At 44.0% G+C, this 23,717-nt stretch overlaps 1 protein-coding gene across 6 annotated transcripts in view; it reads right to left on the bottom strand.

The window, feature by feature from the left end:
- Positions 1 to 23,503, bottom strand: part of UST (uronyl 2-sulfotransferase) — a 331,541-nt gene extending 308,038 nt beyond the window's left edge. For all 6 annotated transcript variants that reach the window (XR_014147993.1, XM_081829140.1, XM_081829136.1 and 3 more), the window contains exon 1: positions 23,257 to 23,503. Coding sequence is in view for 5 of the 6 variants with exons in the window: in XM_081829140.1 (XP_081685266.1) it covers positions 23,257 to 23,503 (247 nt within the window). In the remaining variant the exon portion in view is untranslated. The remainder of the gene's footprint in view (positions 1 to 23,256) is intronic.
- Between the last annotated feature and the right edge of the window lie 214 nt (positions 23,504 to 23,717).

Raw genomic sequence — 23,717 nt, 5'->3', positions numbered from 1 at the left:
TGAAATTACTGAAGCTTAAGTCTCAGGAGCCTTTAAAGCTGCATAAATAAACTTATTAGCAATAAACTCACTTGGTCACACATCTTTGTACAATCTGCAAAGGTAAGCTGCTTAAGCAATTAGTTACAACCACTGTCTCTTTCCACTCTTAACTTCTTCCTCATACACCCTCTCGAACTGGATGACATTGTGTTGGTTGGGCATTTTTTTTTTTTAAAGATTTTTATTTATTTATTTGACAGAGAAAGACACAGCGAGAGAGGGACACAAGCAAGGGGAGTGGGAGAGGGAGAAGCAGGCTCCCGGCTGAGCAGGGAGCCCGATACGGGACTCGATCCCAGGACCCTGGGACCATGACCTGAGCCGAAGGCAGACACTTAACGACTGAGCCACCCAGGCGCCCGGTTGGGCATTTTTAACTCATAATTTTTTACCCTTTTTCCTTTTAAAAAAAAAATCTTAAATTTGTACAGTATTCAAGCCCCACAAAAAACTGGCAGAGAACAGTAAATACTAGATTGACACACTAGTTACTTAGGTAGGGGGAGATCAAGAAAGAGTGGGAGAGAATAACACAGTAATATTTAAGTCACTCTCAGTATTGGAAAATCCTTGTTAGAGGCAAGACCATTATGAAGGAAGGATGGGGAAGACAGGGAAGAGGGAGGATTGGCAGGCTTTTCTTCCATTCGCTCATTCTCCAGTAACTTGTATCTCCATTCCACTCCCCCCCCAAATATTTGTTCTAGCAGAATATATTTTTATGTTTGAGAATATTTTCCATCATTCCATTCTCTTTTCTACAATAAAAATATGTGTGTAAATTGAGATTCATTTTTAAAAATTTCCTGTGACCACAATGCTCTTATAGTACGAAAAATATATTCTGAGTTGAGTTATTATTAAGATTACCTTTGGTTCACAACTGATCAAGGCGACATAAAGATTTTTACAAATTTCACAAATAATGATTAAAAAGCCCAAGTAAAACTTGATTGAAAATGCATCTACTCTATTGCTATTTTTCATTTTAATAATATGAACACTGAGAAACTTCGTTCACATAAATTAGTAGATAGGGATGGGAGAGTTCTATTATAGTGATGTTGCTCACTTCTTTATAATGTCTCTCTAAATCCCACAGTAATCTGTTGATCACCTACGGGAAGAAATCACTTGATTTCTTGAATAATTTGATTCCTTGATAACTTGAACTCCTTCACTTTGGTTGAAAGCCAAGAACTGAAACCACCTGATTCACAGAAGGATTTGTTACCTGCACTAGTCACGCACTTTATCAACACCAGCCTTCTGCATTCTTCCTTAAGCACCTGGCCGTGTTGGGCACCCAGCGCCGTGTGATTCAGGCAAAGCTCTCTATGAAGCGGGCAAGTGGGGAGGGCCTGGAGGGTGAATGAGTGGAAAAGGAGAGCCAGCATTGCAAGTTCTCAGGGAGCTCAATTCGAGAAAAGAGTAACTGGGCAGCTGACAACGGAGAATTTGATTCTCTCTGACAATCCCTGCTCAATACCCTGTGGAAAGTCTTTGCGTGCACAGTGCCCAAAGGTGTACAAAACCCTAGTCCAAGGTGCCACAAAATCCTACACCAGGCACTGGCGCGAATTCACAAATTTGCTCTCCCATCTCTCCCTCCTATTGTCCTTTTCAAAAGGGAAAAATAGAAAAATGTCTACGTATGCCCTGTAAAAATAATTAAACAAAATGTCACCCAATGGAAAGGACATGAATTCACCTTTTCCGATGTACTAAAAAATCTGAGGCTTCTGGTGTTTCCATTTCCATTTGAAAAATAAATTAGACTTTTAATATGTATATCGTGTCTTATTCCAAATATGGAAAAAATGACCATTTTCTAATTCATATTAACGTACGTGAAATTAAAAGATATGGAAATTATAATTGACATACTTTACAACTGATCATAATATCCTTTGTTTTTGTCAAAGTTCCTCATACGTTTTTGTGAAATCATGTATCCAAGAGTGTCTAAAATATGGCAAGACTAATAAAAGTTTGCTGAATTGGAAAATATTATCATTATTATCATTATTATTATTATTTCAAAAGCTACAGAAGAAAAGCCAGGAAAATGAACTCCATTCTCTCACTGACAATTGGAAGTATACTAGATATTTTTTTTTTAAAAAGTCCTTCAAGGCATCAAGTGTCTTAGGCATTCAAAATATGTTTATTCAGAATTCTCTGAGAAAGATTCTGGCCCAGATCTCAGCTGCCAGGTGAGAAATAACACTGAGAGTCTGGGAGGGTCCCATACAAGGCTCAGCCCTCCACCAAGCCCAGAAGATCTGAACTGCCCTACAAGGGCAGGTGAATGAACCAGAACATTGCTCTGCGCAAGCTCACTCACCCACACTGGATTTCTGTGCCTCAGCACTTAACATCATTCAACTGACTACTCTTCTGTTCCTGCCAAACACAAGGCTGAAGAAATTGATACTTGAGAGAAACAATCAGAGCCATGGTCAATACCCATTGCTCTGTCTTTTCTCAACACATAAACCTACTGAAAAGCAAGACACCTAAACTAAACAGACAAGACACCTAAACAGCTCAGCTCCCCAGGGAAATGCCATTGCCGACCTGTGATTTTCTATTATGCCTTTCACTTTCACAAAGGCCTGATGAATGGCACAGCCTCATGAAGAACGGGTCATTTTCTGGGGAAAAAAACAAACACTGTAGAAGGTATTGTCCAATATAATACTCTTAAGATCAAATAAATTTCTCCTTTAATTTGAAGGCAGGAAAAGAGAGGAGACCTTTTCCCAATGAACAGGTATGTTTCTTATACAGATAAAGATGACATGACACATTTCATTCCCTTTTTGCCTTGGCCCCCAGAAAATTCAGATATACATTTAATGTACAGCTACAAAAAGTCTCTCACTCTGGGTACATTTATAATTACCCTAATAAGCATATATTTCCCAAAAAGTGCCAGCCCCTGGGCAAGTGTAGACAGGTTTGGGGCACAGAGCACCCACTTGAGCTTTTTATCCTTCACCTCTTCCCTAAAAAGATGTCCTGCAATTCAAGTGGCTGAAGGACTACCTACCCACCCACCACCATCAGCACAGTTCTATTTTTTTTATGACCTAAACCCCTTTCCTCCAGCTGTGTTTTAACAAGATTAGAGATTTTCAAACTGGTTTCTGGTTAAAAACAAGCACAAACAAAACTAGACCATTTTGCTTGAAACCTCCAAGAGCAAGTGGCAGCAGAGGGAGGCCCATGTGTCCTCCAGCAGGGGCTGAAAGGGCTGAACTGCTTTATGAAAAGCTACACTCAAAATGCAAGAGCAGGAACGCCTGCTTTATGAAAAGCTACACTCAAAATGCAAGAGCAGGGACGCCTGGGTGGCTCAGTTGGCTAAGCGTCTGCCTTCGGCTCAGGTCATGGGCCCAGGGTCCTGGGATCGAGCCCCGCATCGGGCTCCCTGCTCAGCGGGAAGTCTGCTTCTCCCTCTCCCTCTGCTCCTCCCCCCCGCTCTCTCTCTCTCTCTCAAGTAAATAAATAAAATCTTTTCTAAAAAAGGAAAAAAAGCAAGACCAACAGCCCTAGCATACAGGACTTAAGGCAAGACATAAGTGGAGTCACTTCTAAAGAAACTTCAATAAGGCTACAGAGAAAATAAGCTCGCTGTACTCAGTGAACAATCAATCATTTTTAAAACAGTGAAAAATGATAGCCTAAACGCTAACTTGATCTACAACAAAATGGCATAATCAAAGTTACTGAAATAAATGAAATATAAATTCAAGATATGGTAGAGAATATCCTAATAAAAAGGCAGTGGAGGGGCGCCTGGGTGGCTCAGATGGTTAAGCGTCTGCCTTCGGCTCAGGTCATGATCCCAGGGTCCTGGGATCGAGTCCCACATCGGGCTCCCGGCTCAGCAGGGAGCCTGCTTCTCCCTCTGACCCTCTCCCCTCTCATGCTGTTTCTCTCTCGCTCGCTCTCTAAAAAATAAATAAAATCTTTAAAAAAAAAAAAAAAGGCAGTGGGGATTTTTCTTCCCATTTTAGCTAATCAGAGAAAATAAACCATCAGCTTGTAGAACCCTATCATAACAGGAAAACAGTGGCAAGGAGGCAAATCGACATGAATCCTATTAGACTAAATAAATACCTGCAGGATAAGAATTAAGTTGACTTTCCTGTCAAACTTTCTTTATCAAGATTAAAACTACTTTGAAAGTTCTCGTAAAAAGAGTTAGAAAAATACTTCAGTGCTTTTGTTGAAATCTGCTTCCATAGGCATGGAGTAAAGAGGACAAGATCCCTGGGACGTGAGCAGACCTGGACCAAATGCAGAGCACCTCCTCTCCCCACCCCCCAAGCTGAGCGACCCAGGGCCCTTCATGCATCTCTGGACTCAGGTTCCTCATCTGCAAAGTGAGCTTACCACCCATCACGTGGGAGAGTAAAAAAACAGGTGTGATAATACTTGGGCAAGTACTTTATGAACTTTAAAGGCTCTTCAAATCTGAAGACCATTCCAGGCAAATGCTTAGACTCTTCCATGGCATTCTGTCTCCAGAATCTTCATGAATAACAAATCCACTATCACTCTGCTGTCTAAAACTGTTCAGTGGTTTCCTCCAGTGCACGCCAGTTAGTGCAACGTACAAGTGCCTTCACAATCTAACCTTTTCCCCTAGGAGCCTCCCTTGTAGCAAATCCCACTCACTGTCCCCCTGGCACAATCTCTCAGCAGCCACCCTATATTCTCTCGGAGTACCCACAGGTGCCACGATTTGCCCACTGGCCTGCCCTTGCAAGTGCTACTCCTTCTGTTTGGAATGCCCCTTTCCCACATCTCTGCCCAGTAAACTCCTATTTACACTTCAACGCCCAGCTCCAGTGTCACCTCTTCCATGAAGCCCTCTCATAATCTAATTTTTCCCTCCCCTGTGCTCCCCAAGCATGTGAATGAATCTCTTTTAGCACAAATATATGCATGAAAATGATGAATTTATACATCCGTATCAGAGACTACACTAGCAGCTCTTGGGAGAACTTTTGTGTCTCTAGCACACAAATTTTGAAAACAATATTGAAAAAATTAAAAACTTATCAAATGATCATGGGGTTAAGTGTTTTTAGAACTTCTAATCATCAAACTATTCTTTGTAAGTTAAAGTGAAACAGCCAGAGGTCTTAGGACATACCAAAAAAAAAAAAAAACTTTGTTTAGTCCTTTAGGAAAATAGGGAAAGAGTAAAAAGATCCAGGAGATTAAAATGTAATTTACATTATCTTAGGAGGTCTTCTTCCCACAGAAAACTGTGACAGAGAGAGCAGAACTATATACACAACAAATAACCCTGTGTGTGAAAGCCGAAAGGCAGAATTTTGATGTGTTGGTTTGTTTGAAGACACAACACACATACACACATCCCGCAGTTAAGTAACCTCCCTCCTGCTCCTACACTCCGGAGTGCCACCTGCTCTGGCCAGGCTTCTGCTTCGATAGTTAAAATGAGGATGGGTATTGGCAGATATAAATGCAAATTGTCATAGGATTCCAGGCAGCAGAGTACCAGATAGCGTTCTCTTTATAATCTGCTGGCAGTTGTTCTAGAACAGAAAGAGTCCCTCTAAAGTTCCAACGGAGATTCAGAGAGGTTAAGTGAATTACCCAAGGTCACACAGCTGCAGAGCGGCAATGCCAGGGCTCAAACAGAGGACTTCTGATTGGAAGCCCAGTTCTCTGTTACACCACACCGCCTCCTGAAATACTCAACATCCTGTTAAAGGCAAGTTCACAGTCGCAACATGATTTCCTGAAAAGAGAATGCAGCTCTGCTAGACCATATGGTTGGCCTTTAAAATGTCCGTGTTTTCAAATTGTGATCCCTTGAGTTTTATAAACATTTAAAAGAATAACAACCCACGGGAACTAAGTAACTTATTGTCATCTAGCTGCTTATAAAAATAGTGCTAACATGAATGCTGTCCCCATGACCGAAATGCTGCAAAGGGCTGAGGGCTGGTAGAGCCAGGCTGTCCTTAAGGAGATCCACCCTCAGCTAAATTTCCAGCCAAACTGAAAAGGGTGCATGTGGCTTCAGGAGGCTCATTGTTAGCTCTCAGTAAGAGGCCCAGGAAGAATCCAAGAGGCTGAGACTCATAAATTTGCCCAATCCTGCAACCGAGCAACTCAGGCAGGGCAGGCAAAGAGAGCGGTCGTGTCTGCCTAGCCGGAGCGCAAGCAGCTATGCGATGCGCGGACACACAAACAGTTCTGTCCAGGAACAACTGTAGTGGCTGGACAGAGGAGCCCCACGCCCAAAGGTACAGCTGGGAGACACTGTGGAGGGAGAGGCCCAGCCACTGGGTTCTAGAACTACAGAGAAGGACTGGATGGCCCCTGAATCCCTCCCGCCTCCGAAAGTGTGGGATTAGATGGCAAACGGGGGTTTCGAAGCCTCTAAAAAGCGTTAAGGTCAAATCAGTTCATCTCAATGTTTGACAAATTAAGTTACTGTTCAAGAATGACAACATTCAAGTATGACGACTCTTTTTCCAGCTAGACTTGCAAAATCACTGAGTTTAATTTACACCAAAGTAAGTGCCAAAAGGGGTGAGAAAGTGAATGAAATAAGGAAACAACAAACGAACTAGAAGAAAATATACAGACTACGTACTTGATGACAGGATGTAAGGCCTTTCTAAACGTTGAACACTACATCAAAAACAAATGATGTACTACATGCTGGCTACCTGAAGAACAAAATAATAGAGAAATCTAAAAAAAAAATAAAAACAAAGATAATAAACAGAAGAATGTTAATTAGTGCACAAGAAAAATAAGAGATACTGATTTAAAAAGCCAAAGGGCAATGAAAAACCAGGAGATTATTATTTGCACATATGGGGAGGGGTTAATACTCTCCATCCTGAAAGAACTCTTACAGTTGATAAGAGAAAGGAGAACACATCTAGAGGGAAAAAAATGGGGAAGGGTAAAACTCATTCCTTAAAGAAGAAATGCAGCTAGGGGCGCCTGGGTGGCTCAGTCGTTAAGCGTCTGCTTTCGGCTCAGGTCATGATCTCAGGGTCCTGGGATCGAGCCCCACGTGGGGCTTCCCGCTCAGCGGGGAGTCTGCTTCTCCCTCTCCCTCTTCCCCTGCTTGTGCTCTCTCTCAAATGAATAAACAAAATCTTAAAAAACTTGGGGAGTTTTAAAAAAAAAAAAAAAGAAGAAATGCATCTTATAAACACATCTTATAAACAGTCAAATTGTCCAATGTCACTAATATGCAAGCAGATGGGAATTATAGCATGAGAATATCACTTTTCACCAACGGAATGGGTGAAGAGTTTTATGATATCATATCCAGTGCTTGTCAGGGGATGAGCAAAACAGGTTACAGACTGCTGGTCAGCTACATCAAAAACCATGACAGTTTGTACAAAGAGCGATTTTAACATGGGCACACACTCTGATCCAGCAGTTCCAAGTGTTTAAGAATTTATCCAAGGGAAGTAGACAAGAGGGCAAAAGCTGAACAATGTTCATCACAGCTGTATCTAGAATCTCGAAAACTGGCAAGAGGCTAAATACGAAAAAGTCTCTGCTACAGGAATCACGGAACATTCACAAGCTACTCTGCTACCATGAAAACCAACCTCCTAGAAAAATGTGTGAAGGCGTGGAAGGGCCTTTGTGATACCACACGGGGGAAGGAAGGTGTAACCAAACCAAAGCAGTTGTGGGTAAAGCAATTAACACCCTTTTTCTTTTCTTTGTGCTTTTCTGTTTTCCAGTTTCCTCCAATAAGCATGTACTAACGGTTTTAACTATTCCTTAAAATTGTGTTGTCAAAGCATGACACCAAGTCATTCTAATTATTTGCTCTATTTGCATCCAATTATTTGCTCTGGCCATAAAAAAAAAAAAATCCTTCACTGGGAGTATCTGGATAAGAGGAACTTTTGGCAATGAATTCTGATACTATGCCTTAACAACAAAATTTACAACGGTGCAGGAATCTGCAACAACTATGAAGAAACTTCATACCCAACACCAGTTGTTTGATTTCCAATGCTTATTAACAAACTTGACATGAAGTCAAAATCTGTACATTCACAAATCTCCAAACAGCCTACATTTCAATACTGTGGATTACAGAGATTAAAAGGAAAAAAAAAACAACAGACATTTTAAATTTGAATCATGTAAGTGTGTGATTTTCACTTAAGAAAAATCTAGTGTTCTTAAATTTGAACAATCAAATTGGTGAATGAAAATTCAATTAAAAAGAAGTTTATGGGGGCACCTGGCTGGCTCAGTCAGTGGAACATGTGACTCATGATCTTAGGGTTTTTAGTTCGAGCCCCATTGCAGAAATTACTTAAAAATAAAATCTTTAAAAAAAGAACAATTTTATAAAATGTTTAAATGCACAGCTCTTTAGTGGGCTGGGCTGTACCTTGACTCATGGGTCTGTTTACAGGTATTAATTAGGTCCTAGAAATGCTGCAGCGTAGACCCTTGCTACTCAAAGTGTGATCCTCCAACCGGAGGGCGGGAGCATGCTGGTGACGCCTGGGAACTTCTTGGAAATGCAGAATCCCAGGCCCCGCCGGATATCTACTGCACCGGAATCTACAGTTTACCCGACTCCCAGGTGATCTGAATGCCATTCAAGTTTGAGATGAGCTGCTGTGAAGAAGCCAAAAGCTAAAGGGTTATGTCACAACCAAATAAACAATTTTAGATTAAGTGAAGCCATCCCTAAATAGCACTGTAAGAGGACTTAATGCACACATCAAACTGCTGTGCCTTGTATCTGCTTCGGTAGTTCTCTACCTTGCTTGCATATTAGAATTACCTGGGAGCTTTTAACAAATACAGGTGCCCAGGCCCCAGCCTGGTATGAATGAAAATCAGCATTTTCCAAAGCTCTCCAGGTAATTCTATTGTGCAGCCAGACTTAAGAGCTTGAGACTGGCATAAACAGGGCCTTAACCAAAGAAATCATCAGCCTCTCCACAGCCAGGCACAAATACTGCTTCTACTCTCCTCTGGTAGCTTCCCACAGGCCCCTATTCATCCCTCTCTATGTTTAGCCTCAGTCTTTCTCTGCCCTTCCAAGTAGAAGGCAGCCCCCTGAGTGCAGTGTTATTGGTCACGGTATCTCCCCTACCCAGCACCTCAGTAGAGTTTGATGAATATTTGTTGAAGGAACAAGAGAGAAGCAAGAGAGGGTGACTGCCAAGCCGAATGTGAAGGAGGGTGGGATATGAAAGCAGTCGGAAAACACATGTTCTGTGATCCTTTAAGGCTCACTGATGTGAAACTTCCATGAAGTATAAGCTTTGTGGGCGGAGCACCTGGGTGGCTCAGTCGTTAAGCATCTGCCTTCGGCTCAGGTCATGATCCCAGGGTCCTGGGATCGAGCCCCGCATCGGGCTCCCTGCTCAGCGGGAAGCCTGCTTCTCCCTCTCCCATTCCCCCTGCTTGTGTTCCCTCTCTCGCTGTGTCTCTCTCTGTCAAATAAATAAATAAAATCTTAAAAAAAAAAAAAAAAAAGGCCTTGTGGGCAAGACTGACTCCGAAATGAACAAGAGGTCAACCTACCATTCCAACAAGGTGGCCAAGAAAAAAATCTGGACAAAGGGGGTTATGTTGTCAAACAGCAATGCATTATGCCATAAAAGAAATGAAAGGCAAAAATAGAAGCCCTCCTGGTAACCTAAGACTGTTCTAGTGGGTCCTCCCTCCAAGCTAGGGAGCACACTCGCCAACATGCCTAAAACACACTCTCCATGCCAGAGTTCAGTTCAGAAACAGAGAGGCACTGCTGTGACCGCGTACATTTCACAACACAGGCTCATAGAACTGAGGCACCTCTCCCCCGCCGAATGGAACAGGGCAGTAAGGCGCAAGAATGCTTGCATAAAGTCTTTTCCAAATGCACTTGAGAAGTTCATTATCAAACTACAAGCTTAGGAGACTCAAATATCATCGCTAAATGGTAAGCCTAGATATCCTTTGCCCAAGGGAAAAAGGCAATAAAAAGAGGTTATGGATCCTAACAAATCCTTCCTTCTCCCTCGCTTTAATTTCTGGAAAACTCTTCATCTCGCAGCATGACTAGAAGAACATAACCACAAATACTTGAGACTCCGTAAGGCCTTGGATCTCTGCTGGGCCAGCTAACAAGGGCAGCCTTTGGAATTCGGAAAAGCCCAAGCAAAGAAAATAATACGGCCTCACTCCTGTCATCTGCTAAGGGAAACTAAAGACGCTGCACTGATTGGTTTTTGTATTTGCGTAGCTCTCCAGAATCCTTTGCTCCATTTTCACCTTCGGGTCCTGTGCAGCTCTTGAGAGCAGCCCCTGTGAAACTGTCCCGGAGAGCACACAGCAAGTCTCAGGAGTAACCAACGTTACCCTCTCGACTGCTTCACCCGGCATCCTCCTCGGAGGTTATGTCAACACTCTCCTCTGGGTAGGTCTTCAGCACAGGAAGTCCTCGCTCGACCTGCTAAGAGGCGACCACACCACAGCCCCCGGGCCAGTAGGACGGGAGATGCGAGCGTGCCCGCACCCCAGCTGTGCAGACACCTCACCTCCGTGCTCAGCCCTGCCCTGACTTCCCTGCCAACTGTCACTTTCTGTTTCCTTCCCTGCCCTGGTAAAAATAACTTCCTCTTCCAGTGTCTAAATCTGTATGTGATTTTACACACATTTTCTGGCACATCGTTGGCTGAATTTTGACACTAAAGCAGAATGAAATCGCAAGAAATCTGCAATCACATTTCTGTAGAACCCCAACCAGATGAGTCAGTTTCACTTGTTTTTTCCAGATATTGAGAAAATACTCCCAGGAAAAGATGCTGCATTCTGTGAGCGTGTGACGTCGGTTCCTTCTGCCCTGCTTCTTACAGACTCAGCAAAGCGTCCGTGATGCAGAGAGGCCGCGAAGGAGGGAGGCAGAGCAGGCTGCCGGGCGCAGTTGGGGGTTAACGGTGTGTGGTTCCCTGGCTGCGCTGCTGAGTGTGGAGAGGGTGCCTCAGTGAGCAGACCACCCAACACAAATGTGGCCCCAAAAACACGGCAAGACTTCTGTCTCTAGGGCCTGGGTCAGGGCTCCCGAGAACTGCCCCCGGCTCCCCTCCCCTGTCATCACTACGCAACACTGATGGATGGGATGTGGCGGTCATTCTCAGAAGAAGGCGGGTTACAAGAGACACCCTTCTGATAGTGACTCCTCTCCGCAAAGCTGGCTCGTGAGCAGAGAGAACTGGAAGTTTCCTCAGTTCTACAGGCCAGCGAAGGGCCCCAGAGACAGAGGCAAGTGGTTAAGGTACATAAGAGAATGGAGGCCATTCGGTCTTCTCGTATGCTTGCTGGTCAGCTGTATTTCCTCTTCTATGAACTGCCTGCTCATATTCTTTCCCCTTTTATCTCACAAATTATTTCTCTTGTTTATTGATTTATTAAACGTTTAAATAGCTGCATATTAATCCCACTTCCTAGAGAAACACCTGTCCCCAGTCTGGGTCTTTTGCCTTGTGTATGGAGTGCCATTGTTCAGAAAGTTCTACTTTTACAGTCATTTTTTTCCTTTGCTGTTTGCTATATCTGAAGGTGACTTCAGATGAGGAACTACTGGGATCTACATCTATTTTTCTGGAAAATATTTATGGGGGGCGCATGACAGCATCTTCATATCTTCAATCCTCTGAAAGATGATATAGTCCAATAGACTATTCTGTGTAGCTTCCAGAAGAACCAGCAGAAGCAGACGGAAGTAGCTCGCCACACCGTGAAGAACTCCCTTGGCTACTGGAGCTGTCCCCGAGGGAAAGGGATGGCCGGGAGCAGGGAGCTGGCGAGAGGTTGTGCGAATCTTCCTTGAACAACGGAGCTTTCATATTCCTACTTGTTTTCCTTCTTTCTTCCTATCACATTGTTGGACTCCGAATTCTAGAAAGACATGTCTTACTCTGCTTCCTCTCTCTCTCTCTCTGCCTTCCTAGGGACATTCTGTTTCCCACAACTTCTGGAACGAGATTCTCCCATTATTGCCCAGATAGGCTGTGGCAAATTGGTGATGTTGGGGGAGTGGTGCCAATTTTAATGAAGACAAAGCAACAAAAACAGCAAACAAACAAACAAAAAACTATGATTAAGACTTTGAAAATAATGGCCTAAAAAGTTCTTGTGTATTCCACTTGCCTTAGTCACTTGACTCCAACAGTCTTTTAAATAGGTATTTGGGGCCAAAGGAAAGAGCCTTACTGTTTTAGTTGTTACAGTTAAATGGCTTATCTCTTTCAACACATGAATTTTATAAGTAGGCAGGACTTGGGGCACCTGGGTGGCTCAGTCAGTTAAGTGTCTGACTCTTGATTTTGGCTCAGGTCATGATCTCATGGCCGTGAGATTGAGCCCCGCATTGGGCTCTGTGCTCAGCACGGAGTCTGCTTGTCCCACTCCCTCTGCTCGCGTGCTCCCTCTCTCTCTCTCTCTCTCGCTATATATATATATGTATATACATATATATAATAAACAAATAAATAAAAATCTTAAAAAAAAAAAAGAGTAGGTAGGACCTTAGAAAACACCTAATGCAGTGATTCTAAAGAGAAAAGAGACAGCGTCTCCTGGGACTACATATAAAAATCACCTAGAGAATCTCTTTAAAGAACCCCAAATCCACCCCTATTCTCCCATTCCTGGCCACTGGGACACAGTCCTAGATGGACCAGCCAGATCATACGGAAACACTGCTGCTGATAGGGGTCTTAAGAAAGAAAAACAATGGAGAATCATGGACCTAATCAAACGTCTTTGTTTTAGAGGTAAAGAAACCTAAGCCTCAGAGGCTCATGTGACTTAAGAGCACTGACCACTGACTAGTTGGGAACCCTTCCAGAACCAGGTCCCGTACCCCTCGCAGCAACCGGCACGGTTTTGTTTCTGCTTCTCCAGCGGGAAGGCATTCACGTCAAACAGCCCTCGTGTCAAAGCAGGAAGCTCTGCACCGGAATTGCAAGGTGATGGTTTTTCTAAACAAAATTTAACTTTCTATTAAATAATGTAAAATCACCTTTGCTTTCAACTTCTCCAGGACTTGAGTGACCAACTATGGCAGATGGTAATGGCCTGTGGCTCGCACATGCGCCAGCACCCATCGAAGGCGGGGCAGGTCAAGGCAACAGGAAGAAGCAGAATATGCAAACAGAGGCAAGGTCACCAGCCTCCGGGCAAAGACAGGATCCATGACTCAGGTCCACTGCCCTGGCCCTAACCTCCAAAAGAAGGGAAGTAGAAACCAGAGAAAAGCAAGTGGCCATACTACGGGGCCTGGTAGTTCCGTCTTAAGCGGGAGAAGTTCTCACCAGCTGTCACAGGGTCTGCCTTGCATTTTGATTGCTTGGAAGGGCATGAGTTACAGACCCCCAGCCCTGTCCTCGGACAGCAGGCCATCCCAGACTGTCAGCTGCACCACACCCCCTCTGCACAACTATTTTTACTTTTACAAATGTAGGGGGGAAAGGTGTGGATAAGTTCAAGCCAGAGCAAAGCAGGCTGTGCGTTCAATGTGTTCTTTCAAGACTGTTTCCAGGAAGCAACAGAGAGAAGAAGCTGGAAGGTTGGTGTGCATATAATTAACGGGGCAAATGACTGGAACTTGTCAGCTGTTGAAGAGCCCTTGCCAATCTGAGGGTGAGGGTGATGAGATAAGCCACAAGAACACTGGTTTAGTACATTCATAGTTCTTGGTTATATTGGAGCTTTCGGTTGGAAGCCAAGCCAGGAGTGAGACTGCACATTCCACCAGGATGTGTGTTTGCATGCGTGTGTGTCCCCGTGCATGGATGTATTCGTGCCAGAAGAAAAGGGAGCCTGAGAGAAGCAAAGGACAAAGTGAGAAAATAGACATTTGTTGAATCCGAATGCCAGGCCCTGGGTTAGAGACGTATCCTATAAAACAGCACTTACCAAGCCCATCATATAGATCAAAACATCCTGAGGTTCAGAGAAGTTAAGAAAATTGCCCAGGTTCTCCCAGCTGATAAGTGGTAGTGCAGTGATTCACATCAAAATCTTTGCTCTAAAGCCTCTATTCTTTCTAATATCTGATGCTTGTGGCCCACAGGCCTTCCATGAATATTTACTGAATGACTGAACAAAAGAATTTATGTGTTTCAGAATACTTCCATTTTTATTTTCATCAAGACTATGAAAGTCATACTCACTGAGCTAGGGAAATAAAAATCAATGGTGTTTCCAGAAATGCAGTAGGGCTAAATGTAAATAATTACTTAAGTCACCCATCAATGAGTGAACTAAGAATTGCTTAATCAAAGCCACGACTTAAGGTGATTTTAATACCTTTCATCAAACAAGGGTCAATGGGTTTGTGCACTGACTGAGCCCTAATTGTATAGTTTCTCATTCTGCCCTTCTAGGGGCAAATCCATTTGCTCACTACTTCAAAAACCATGTCATCTTTTGGTCTCATCTCCTTAAAGACAAAAAATCATGCTGGAAATGGGCTAGCTAATTTAACACAATTTGCTAGGTAAGGAAGACACTGGCTTAGAGCGAGAAATAAACAATGTGCAAACTCCCAGAACTACTCATCCGGGTTTGGAAAAATGACAAGAAACAAGAAGTCTACACTCTAGTCATATGCAGCCAAAGCTCTAGATTGAGCTCAGGTATTCTTAATTACAGGGAGAGCTCTATAAATGTAATTCCAAATCTCCACAGGTAAGAGGTGGACAATTATCCCCACGTGCAGAGAAATCTCTACAGAACTATATGTCGTAGTGGCTTTAATATCTTTGCTTGGAACAGCTGCTTCAAACAGCCAGGAAGAGAAGAGACAGGAAGAGGCAGGCCGCAGACATCACCTGAGCTTAAGTCTTTCCTGGCACTCCTCCCCACGTTCTCTTCTTAAAATAGAGACCAAACGAAGCAGGATGTGGCACCCTCGTGAAGAACAGTCTGCTCAGCCAATATACTGATTCAACAGATAGTTCCTGAGGGCTTGTGCAGAGCACCCAGGAGAGGTGTCAAACTAGAGATGGACAGTACGGGAGCACCTTCCTCCTTTCAAGGAGCTTGCCCACAAACTATCACAATACAAGGTAGACTATCACAACTTCAGACGTGATCATGAACTAATCATGGGAGTTCAGAGATCATCATTGGAATGTGAGCTTCCTAAACCATCAGCAGAGAGGCAATAACAGAAGCATAGTCATGTGATGAGACAAGAAAAATTTCCCATCTTTGGGAAATTACAGACAACTGATAGAAACCCAGAGTCAGACCAAAAGGTGTATCGTACCCTCACCACTAAATAGCTATCTGGCTCCCAGGTCATTTTCAATATGAGAATGTTACAAATTATTCAAATTGAGCCTCTACCAAGCAGCATGGAATTGACGGTACCTATCTTAAAGCTTCTCACTTTGATAATACGTATTTTTAAAACATACTAAAAATGTCTAACACTTTTAGAAAAACAACTAATATTTCTAAAATTCGTAAGTTAACTTACTAAAGAGAAACATATATACATAATCCTCTTCCTATATATTTGTCCTATACGTTGTAGCAATGTGAATAAAAAATGAATTGCATACGAATTCTAATTTTATGAGAATGTTCAAGATCTCCTTGGTAGCCTTGTATTACCTTGTATAAGGAACATGATGTACCCAAATGCTTTCCCCTGCTGAGCTCATCAGCTCCATTCTGGCGAGCAAACACAGGACAAAATACTCACATCTATTGTTCTATAATCTGCTGTTCAAAACTAGCTACACTCATACTTCACACATAAATCACAGTAATCTTTGTGACATCTATCAAATGGGTTAGTGCTATCTATCCATGAAGTGTCATACATGAGAGCTAAATGTAGACAACCAAAATGTTTCCTATTCAAAGTGATCCATACTGCAAACAAGACCCCCAAGATTCTTTTGAAGATAGCCTTGTTTTCGGTTGATTGTTAGGAATTTATTTAGAATTTACTATATACCCAGATACTGTACTTAGCACTTTGAAAATGACTAAAGTATGAAAATAATTTGCCCCTTGAGAAGGTACACACCTATAATATAGAAAACAACATGTTACAGTATGGTGTTTAAGCCAGTACCATCTTTTGCAACTTCAAAATAGATAGCAAAATCATGTATTTGATAGGGGTCTAGTATCCAGAATATATAAAGAACTCTTAAAACTCAAAAACAAAAACAGAACCCAATTAAAAAATGGGTGAAGGGGGGCGCCTGAGTGGCGCAGTCAGTTGAGCATCCAACTCTTGGTTTTGGCTCAGGTCGTGATCTCACCGTCATGAGATCAAGCCCCACAACAGGCTTGTTGCTCAAGGCAGGGTCTGCTTGAGATTCTCTCTCCCTCTCCCTCTGCCCTTCCCCCATGCACTCTCTCTCTCTAAAATAAATAAATAAATCTTTAAAAAAAAAATGGGTGAAGGATGTGAATACACATTTTTCCAAAAAAGACATACAAATGACCAATAAGCACATGAAAAGATGCTCCACATCACTCATCATTAGGGAAATGCAAAACAAAAGCAAAATAAAATATTATTTCACAACCATTAGGATAATCAAAATAATGAAAAATAACAAGTGTTGATGAGGATGTAGGGAAGCTCAAACTCTCATACATTGCTGGTGGGGTGTACAATGGTGTAGCACCTGTGAAAAACAGCTTGGCAGTTCCTCAACAAATTAAACATAGAATTACCTTATGACCTAGCAATCCACTTCCAAGTATATATACCCCAAGGAACAGAAAATAGGTCTTCAAACAAAAACTTGCCCACAATAGTTCATAGAAGCACTATGCATAATAGCCAAAAGATAGAAACAACTCAAATGTCCATCAACCCATGAATGGATAAACAAAATGTGGTCTAAACCGTGGAATATTATTCAGCCATTAACAGGAATGAAGTAGGGATATATGCTACGCCATGACTGAACCATGACAACAATATGCCAAGTGAAAGAAGCCACTCACAAAAGGCCACATATTGTATAGCTTCATTTCTAGGAGAAGTCCAGAACAGGCAAATCTATAGAGACAGAATGTAGATTAGAGTTGACTTAGGGCTGAGGAGATGGAGGAATGGGAAGGTGACAACCAAAGGATATGGGGTTTCTCTTTGTGCTGATGAAAATGCTCTAACATCAACTACAGCAATGGTTGCGCTTGTCTATGAATATACTAAAAACTATAGAAAACTATTAAAGTATTCAAAACTTTAAATGTGTGAAGTGTATGGTTTCTAAATCATATCTCAATAAAACTGTTAAAAATAAAAAGCAATACTGAAATGGGATTCATTTGGAATTTTCTTACCCAACAGTTGCTACATTTTTTTTTTATTTTTGCATTTTTTTTTTATTTTTTGGTGGAATATTCGTGTTTCGGTCCCCACTTCTAAAAAATGAAAGGGTTTATGGCAATCACTGCTTAAAGCTGAGTTTTCTATAACAAAAATCAATACAGGTAAGATAACATTTATTTGTGGTCAAGTCTTAACATCTTTCAAAACAGAACCAAAAACGAAAGCAGAAAGAGCAGGTGAGGGGCATCTGGGTGGCTCAGTCATTGAGCGTCTGCCTTTGGCTCGGGTCATGGTCCCGGGATCCTGGGATCGAGCCCCGCATCGGGCTCCCTGCTCCGCGGGAAGCCTGCATCTCCCTCTCCCAGTCCCCCTGCTTGTGTTCCCTCTCTCACTGTGTCTCTCTCTGTCAAATAAATAAATTTAAAAAAAAAAAAGAGCAATGATAACTTCTTACAATTCAAGCAGCCACGCTCTGTCAAATAAGATGCCTTTTCATCGTCCATCGCTGCTCCTCTTCAGGACAGCTGCATGGCAAGCTAGCGTCCACCCTTGCCCTTCCCTCAGGGGAAGCAAAAGATACTATTTCTTCTGGGACCCAACAAGCTTGACCACTTTCCTTCTGGTTTCTCAGAAAATACAAAGCCAACTAGTGTTTTAAACCTGGATTGATGACAGGGAATTTGAGGAAAGACAGTATCCAGATAATACATATTTATACGTACTTTTAAACAATTCATACTGAGACTAGTCTACATCAAAAATAGTTTACAAAGCAGAATGCTTTTCACCATTCATGCCATGTGTTTATAGAACAGTCTGCCATAGCTGAATTCCATTTTCTGTCCTTCCTCTAATACAGGGCTACTGTGTCCCCAGCCAACCCTATAAGACACATTTGCAGCTACGAACAAGAATGCCATTTTCTTTTTATGTCAACGATTTCTATTGATCACATCATATTTAATGCATTCATTTCCTAGATTGCTGTCTGGGGCCTGGAGCACTATATTTAAACCATGCCTGATGTGCAGAAGAAAAATTAAATTTGACTTTTAAGGTTTAAAGAAATGACTTTGTAACAGATCTGGAACTCTATTTTTCACATTTTCCTTTAAATGGAGAATTTCAAATTCGATAAAGTTCCATCTCTTTCTCTCTCGTTTTTTGACTCGAAATTGCCATGCTCATATATAATATGTATAAAGATTGGCAATTCTGAAAACTGAAATAGAAGTAGTGTATCTCCATTTAAAGTGATATAATTTAAAAAATGGAAAGGAAAGCATGTCAATTTGAGATTGACCCAACAACTTTAGTTCCCATAAAGGCTAAATCACATATCCAAGGCTTGATGATAAATCATTAGAGTTTGCCAGTTGTATAAGATGTGTAGTAAGCCATCTGGCTTTATTCAGTTTACATCAGAGTAACGAGTTTTATTCCAAGTTTCTGATATTTCCACAGCTCATAAGTAATGAGACTACTGGTAGAGGCTATATCATAACCTAATTTCTGGGGGGGGGGGGGTTACTTGATTTTTATTTGTTTTCTATAGCAAATCAAAGTCTGAACGCCACTTCAAAAAAGCAAAGAATGTCACTGAATTGGAAAAACTACGGTCCCCAAGCTTAGGGATAGCCATTTGCCAAACCCATGCATTTTACCCCACTGTATGCTCCTGTTCTCTCTCAACCGATTTCAAGGAGGAAAAAATCAAGACCACAGTTATTCCTGCATAATCCACCCCGCTCCCAATTTACTTTGCTTTTTTCAAATCCTTTGCCGCAGAAAGTACCTTTAAGGAAAACAGACTTTGCCCAGGCCCAAACAAACTAGAAAAGAAGACTGTTCGACCCAGCTTCTGTGGGAAGAGAAAGCATCATCATTGCCTCCTTCCCCTTTCTTTCTCCACTATTCCTTCTGGTCGCCAGCTCCACCCCATTCCACGCAACTCCTAACCTCGGAGAGTCTAAAGCCAGCTGCAGCTGCAGCTGTTGGCTGGTCCTTCCCTTGAAACAATGGGGCTTAAGCAACAAAGCAGATGCATTTTTAAAAGTTGAGCTGTAAAAGATGAAACCATGCATATCACCTTTAAAATACTGTCTGAATCTCCTCTCTCTCATCTCTCTTCTTTCACTCAAGTATATAGGAGGCTTCCTGAAAGTAAAGCTTTTCCCTGCAACGATGGTTCTCGACCTTCAGCCTGTATCATAGTCACGTGGAAGACTTGCTAAAACACAGATTGCTGGGTCCTGGGCCCAGACTCTTTCATTCAGTTGGTCTGGAACGAGCCCTGAGAATCTGCATTTGTAAGAAGTTTCCAGGTGATGTTGATGCTGCAGGTCCACAGACCACACATTGAAAACTACTAGCCTAGACAAAGAACAAATTGCTAAAGGAAGACAGAAAGATCAGGAATTTAAGATTCTATTTGGTATCACCTCCGGGTGTGTGGCGCTGGGAGGGCTGAGTTCACTGGTACAAGGAGATTAATACAGGAAGGTGGAGTTAAGAGCAGACCAGCTGCTTGACTTATTTCCCTTCTCTGCTGGCCCTTTAAGATACTCAGAATAAAAGTATCAAAGAAAGCGAAATTATGCAAATACATATGATTATTTGTAGCCAGTCAGCTCTTCTGATTCCCCTTGCATCTTGGCTGCTCGTAGAGTTATGCATTAAGTGCCTGAACCGGACAGATTTGAGTTCAAGTCCTGCCTTATTTGCTGTGCGACCTTCAGCAAGTCAGTGAATCTCTGTGTTTTCATTTCTCCCACATCAAAAATGGGAACAATAGGGGCGCATTCGAGTGCTTTCATCCTTTATTTCAAAAAATGAGGCCTGATTTTTTGACCTCATTTTTGACCTCAAAACGACTTGGTGGCTGAGTCGTTAAGCGTCTGCCTTCGGCTCAGGTCATGGTCCCGGGGTCCTGGGATCGAGCCCCGCGTCGGGCTCTCCGCTCCGCAGGAAGCCTGCTTCTCCCTCTCCCACTCCCCCTGCTTGTGTTCCCTCTCTCGCTGTGTTTCTCTCTGTCAAATAAATAAATAAAATCTTTAAAAAAAAAAAAAAATGGGAACAATAGAAGCTCCCTGTAATATTGCTATGTGGATACAATTTCATTCTGCATGTGCATTTACTGGAACATACACAATGAGTGTTAGCTTTTATCGGGAATGGTCCTATCTCCTGGCTTTACTGTGAGAATATTCAATATGTTAAATATCATACGACCTATTTGATACAAGAGGTTCAGTTATTACTGCCATAAACATCAAGTAGCTACTATGTGTAGATGTATAATATTATCTAAGTGTATTAAAATAAGTTCCTGTCAAGAAAATTTTTTGCTATAAATATTATTTTGATTTGGAAAATTCTGACTTTATATAAACTTATATTTAAGAAAAATACTTGCCTCCAAAATTGGCTAACTCAGGAAATTGAGAGGATATGTTTACTAACCACAAATTTTGTTTTGACAGACACTAAAATAATAGAATGGAGGACACAAGGGGTAAGTATTCTGCAGATACCTTGGCCTTATATTATTAAGGGTATATTTTAGACCTTCTTAAAGACCACAAGCGCACTTTTCCCAAAAATCATTATATTTATGTAACAAAACAACAGGGAACAAATTTGGCCAAGGTATCCTATTTTCAGTTCACAGTGATGTCATTTTTTTCACCCATCATGTCAGTTGGAAACTGATTAAGTTAGTAACAAGAGCAATGTTCGACCCATCGGTTCTTCCCAGTTCCCTGAGTGAATTCACCCTTCTACCAACTGAGCCCCCAAATTTATCAGGCCTCATTTTTTGAAATAAAGGATGAAAGCACTCGATTCTGGGAACAACACACTTTTGGCTCAATTTTCAAAAGCTTAACATGCTAGATTGTGCAGTTTCTTGGTTTTACCCCCAGTATGGCCTTTGTTCATTCCTCCTTTCAGTTGTTCCTGTCCCCAAGAAGGGATCAGAAACACCACATTTCAAGAGCTGGGTGGAGGTCTGAGATATAACCTAGTCCAGCCCCTAACTACTAATGAAAAAGCTGAGGCCCAGGAAGTCTGAGTGCCCTGCCAAGTGCTCTTGACTAAACACAGATATCCTCATTCCCCATCTACCTGTTTTCCCTGCCCCATTGGCCTCCACATTTTGCTTAAGGGGAATTTCAACAAAGAATTCGTTATCAGATTTTATACAGCCCTGGGCTTCCAAAACACTTCCAATGCCAGTTAACAGTGAGATGTTGTTAACTATTAAAAGAAGAAAGAAGAAAAAGGAAAAAAAAAAGTTAGCTTTGTAGCACTAGCAGGTGTCTCAGAATCTATGAAGCTATGGAGACTCCAAAATACAGAGCTCAGGGAAAGAAGAGATTTGAGTCCCTAATAAAAGCGCGTATTATCCCAAACCCTCTAAGAAACCAGATGCTAAGGATTGTACTCTGGAAATCTGCTTGGACAATATTTTCCTTTAATTTTCCCTAAAGCATCTTACAAAACCATAGTTCTCCAAAGTTTCTACTGAAATGGAAGCACACCTTTTAAAATCTGAGCTTCACTACATGGAAAGAGCATTATCTTATCTGCGTTTATTCAAAATGCTCCGACACATTTGTTACTTTGCTGAGGTGTTTGGTTTTTTTTTTTTTCCTTCGAAAACAGCCTGCTATCTAGACCTGTGGCTTCTGCGACTGGGGGACTTTTGAGGTGAAGTGTGGCAGCTTCCAGCCTGGAGTCTTTCCGCCCGATATGGTCCAGCGCTTCCGAGGCTTCCCTTTGCGCACCGGCTCGCGTCAGGCAGATGCCGGATGTTTGCCCGGTGGCTCAGGTTCATCACCTTGGACCTTTGCAAGAAGCTGGCGCCTCCCCAGCCTCTCCCCGCGCCCCCGCAAAACCTCTTCTGGCCACGACGGGTCAGAGATTTGCAGCCTCCCTTGGCCAGGGCGCGCGCCAGCAGCGGACCGGGGACCCCGGCGTGCGCTCGCCTGGCCCTGGCACCGCCCTCCCCGCGCCCGCACCCAGCTGCGGATCCCGCCCTCTCTCTGCAGCCGCTCTTTTCTCTCTCCGTGCAACCCCCTCCTCACCTCTGCTAAAAATAGGCGGCCTCGCTTCTAAGAAACCAAGCACAAGCCCCCCACCCCCCCCAAAAAAAGTTCTGACTTGAGACACACGCAGCGCAGAGGATCTTCGGGTCAAAGCAGGCGACACTGCCAGCCAGGCTGACCCGCGCCCTCGGATAGCCCCGGACCCCCCCGGGGGCAACTGCTTCCCGCGTCCCCCTCGCTGTTGCCGAAGGACTAGCCAGCCCAGGGTCAGCACCGAGCCCGAAAACTGCCCCTGGGCCACTGAGCCGGCGAGCAGGAGGGGGACTCGCGGGGCAGAACTAGCAGAACCAAGCGGGGCGAGGAGCGAACCCCATCCCCCGCACGACCCGGAGTGCTCACGAGACAGAGGACCACGGTCACTGACCATGCCACGGGGGGGGGGGGAAGGGGGTGGCCCTTCCCCTCGCCGCTCCCCACACCTCCGGGCCAGAAAACACACACTCGTACACACCCACAAGCACACACGCCTGCACTCCGCCCCAGACCGGGAGGCAGAGGCGGGGAAGGTATGCGGTGCCCCGCCCGGGGTACCTGCCCCGCACGCCACCCAGGCAGCGCCTCCGCCTCGGAGCAGACGGACAGACGCGCGGGAGGAAGCCGGCACCCGGGCGTCCCACCTGGGGAGCCTCGGGGCGCCGGCGGGCGGTCGCAGCGCCACAAGTCCCCGACGCGCCCCTCTCCCCGCCCACCCCCCAGCACAAGTTCGCGCGGCTCGCGCCGCCCTCGCCCGGCCCCCTTCCTTACCCAAATACTGCCGCAGGTCGAGCAGGAAGCGAGGGGGTCCCCCGCTGAGCTGATAGAAGAGGGAGCCCAGGCAGAAGACCAGCAGGGTGGCCATGCAGAAGCCGTAGTCCCGGAGGGAGAAGCGCAGGAAAGGCAGCAGGGAGACCCGGCGCTTCCAGCTGCCCAGGCCCGGAGGGGCGCCCCCCAGAGGGGCCCCATGGGGCCAGGGATCCGCGCCGCCGCCGGGATGCTGCTGCTGCTTCTTCATCGCCTGCTCCGCCGCCTCGCACAGCCTGCCCGAGCCAGGAAAAGGTCACCCATCCGCCTGCGAGGAGGAGAGCCCGGCCGGCCGGCTGCACATGGGCAGGGCCGCGCGGAGGGCAGCCCGGGTGGGGGCGGGGAGGGGCCGAAGTTGCCGGGCTCAAGAGACTTTCCTCGGCATGGTCCCCGCCGCCGCGGCCCGAGCGGCCGAGGTGCCCGGC

This window comes from Leptonychotes weddellii, chromosome 8, assembly GCF_054177405.1.
Source record: "Leptonychotes weddellii isolate Sample4059 chromosome 8, ASM5417740v2, whole genome shotgun sequence".
NCBI classification, from domain to species: domain Eukaryota; kingdom Metazoa; phylum Chordata; class Mammalia; order Carnivora; family Phocidae; genus Leptonychotes; species Leptonychotes weddellii.
Note: the sequence above shows the minus strand (reverse complement) of the source record. Positions and strands in the feature narration are given on the sequence as shown.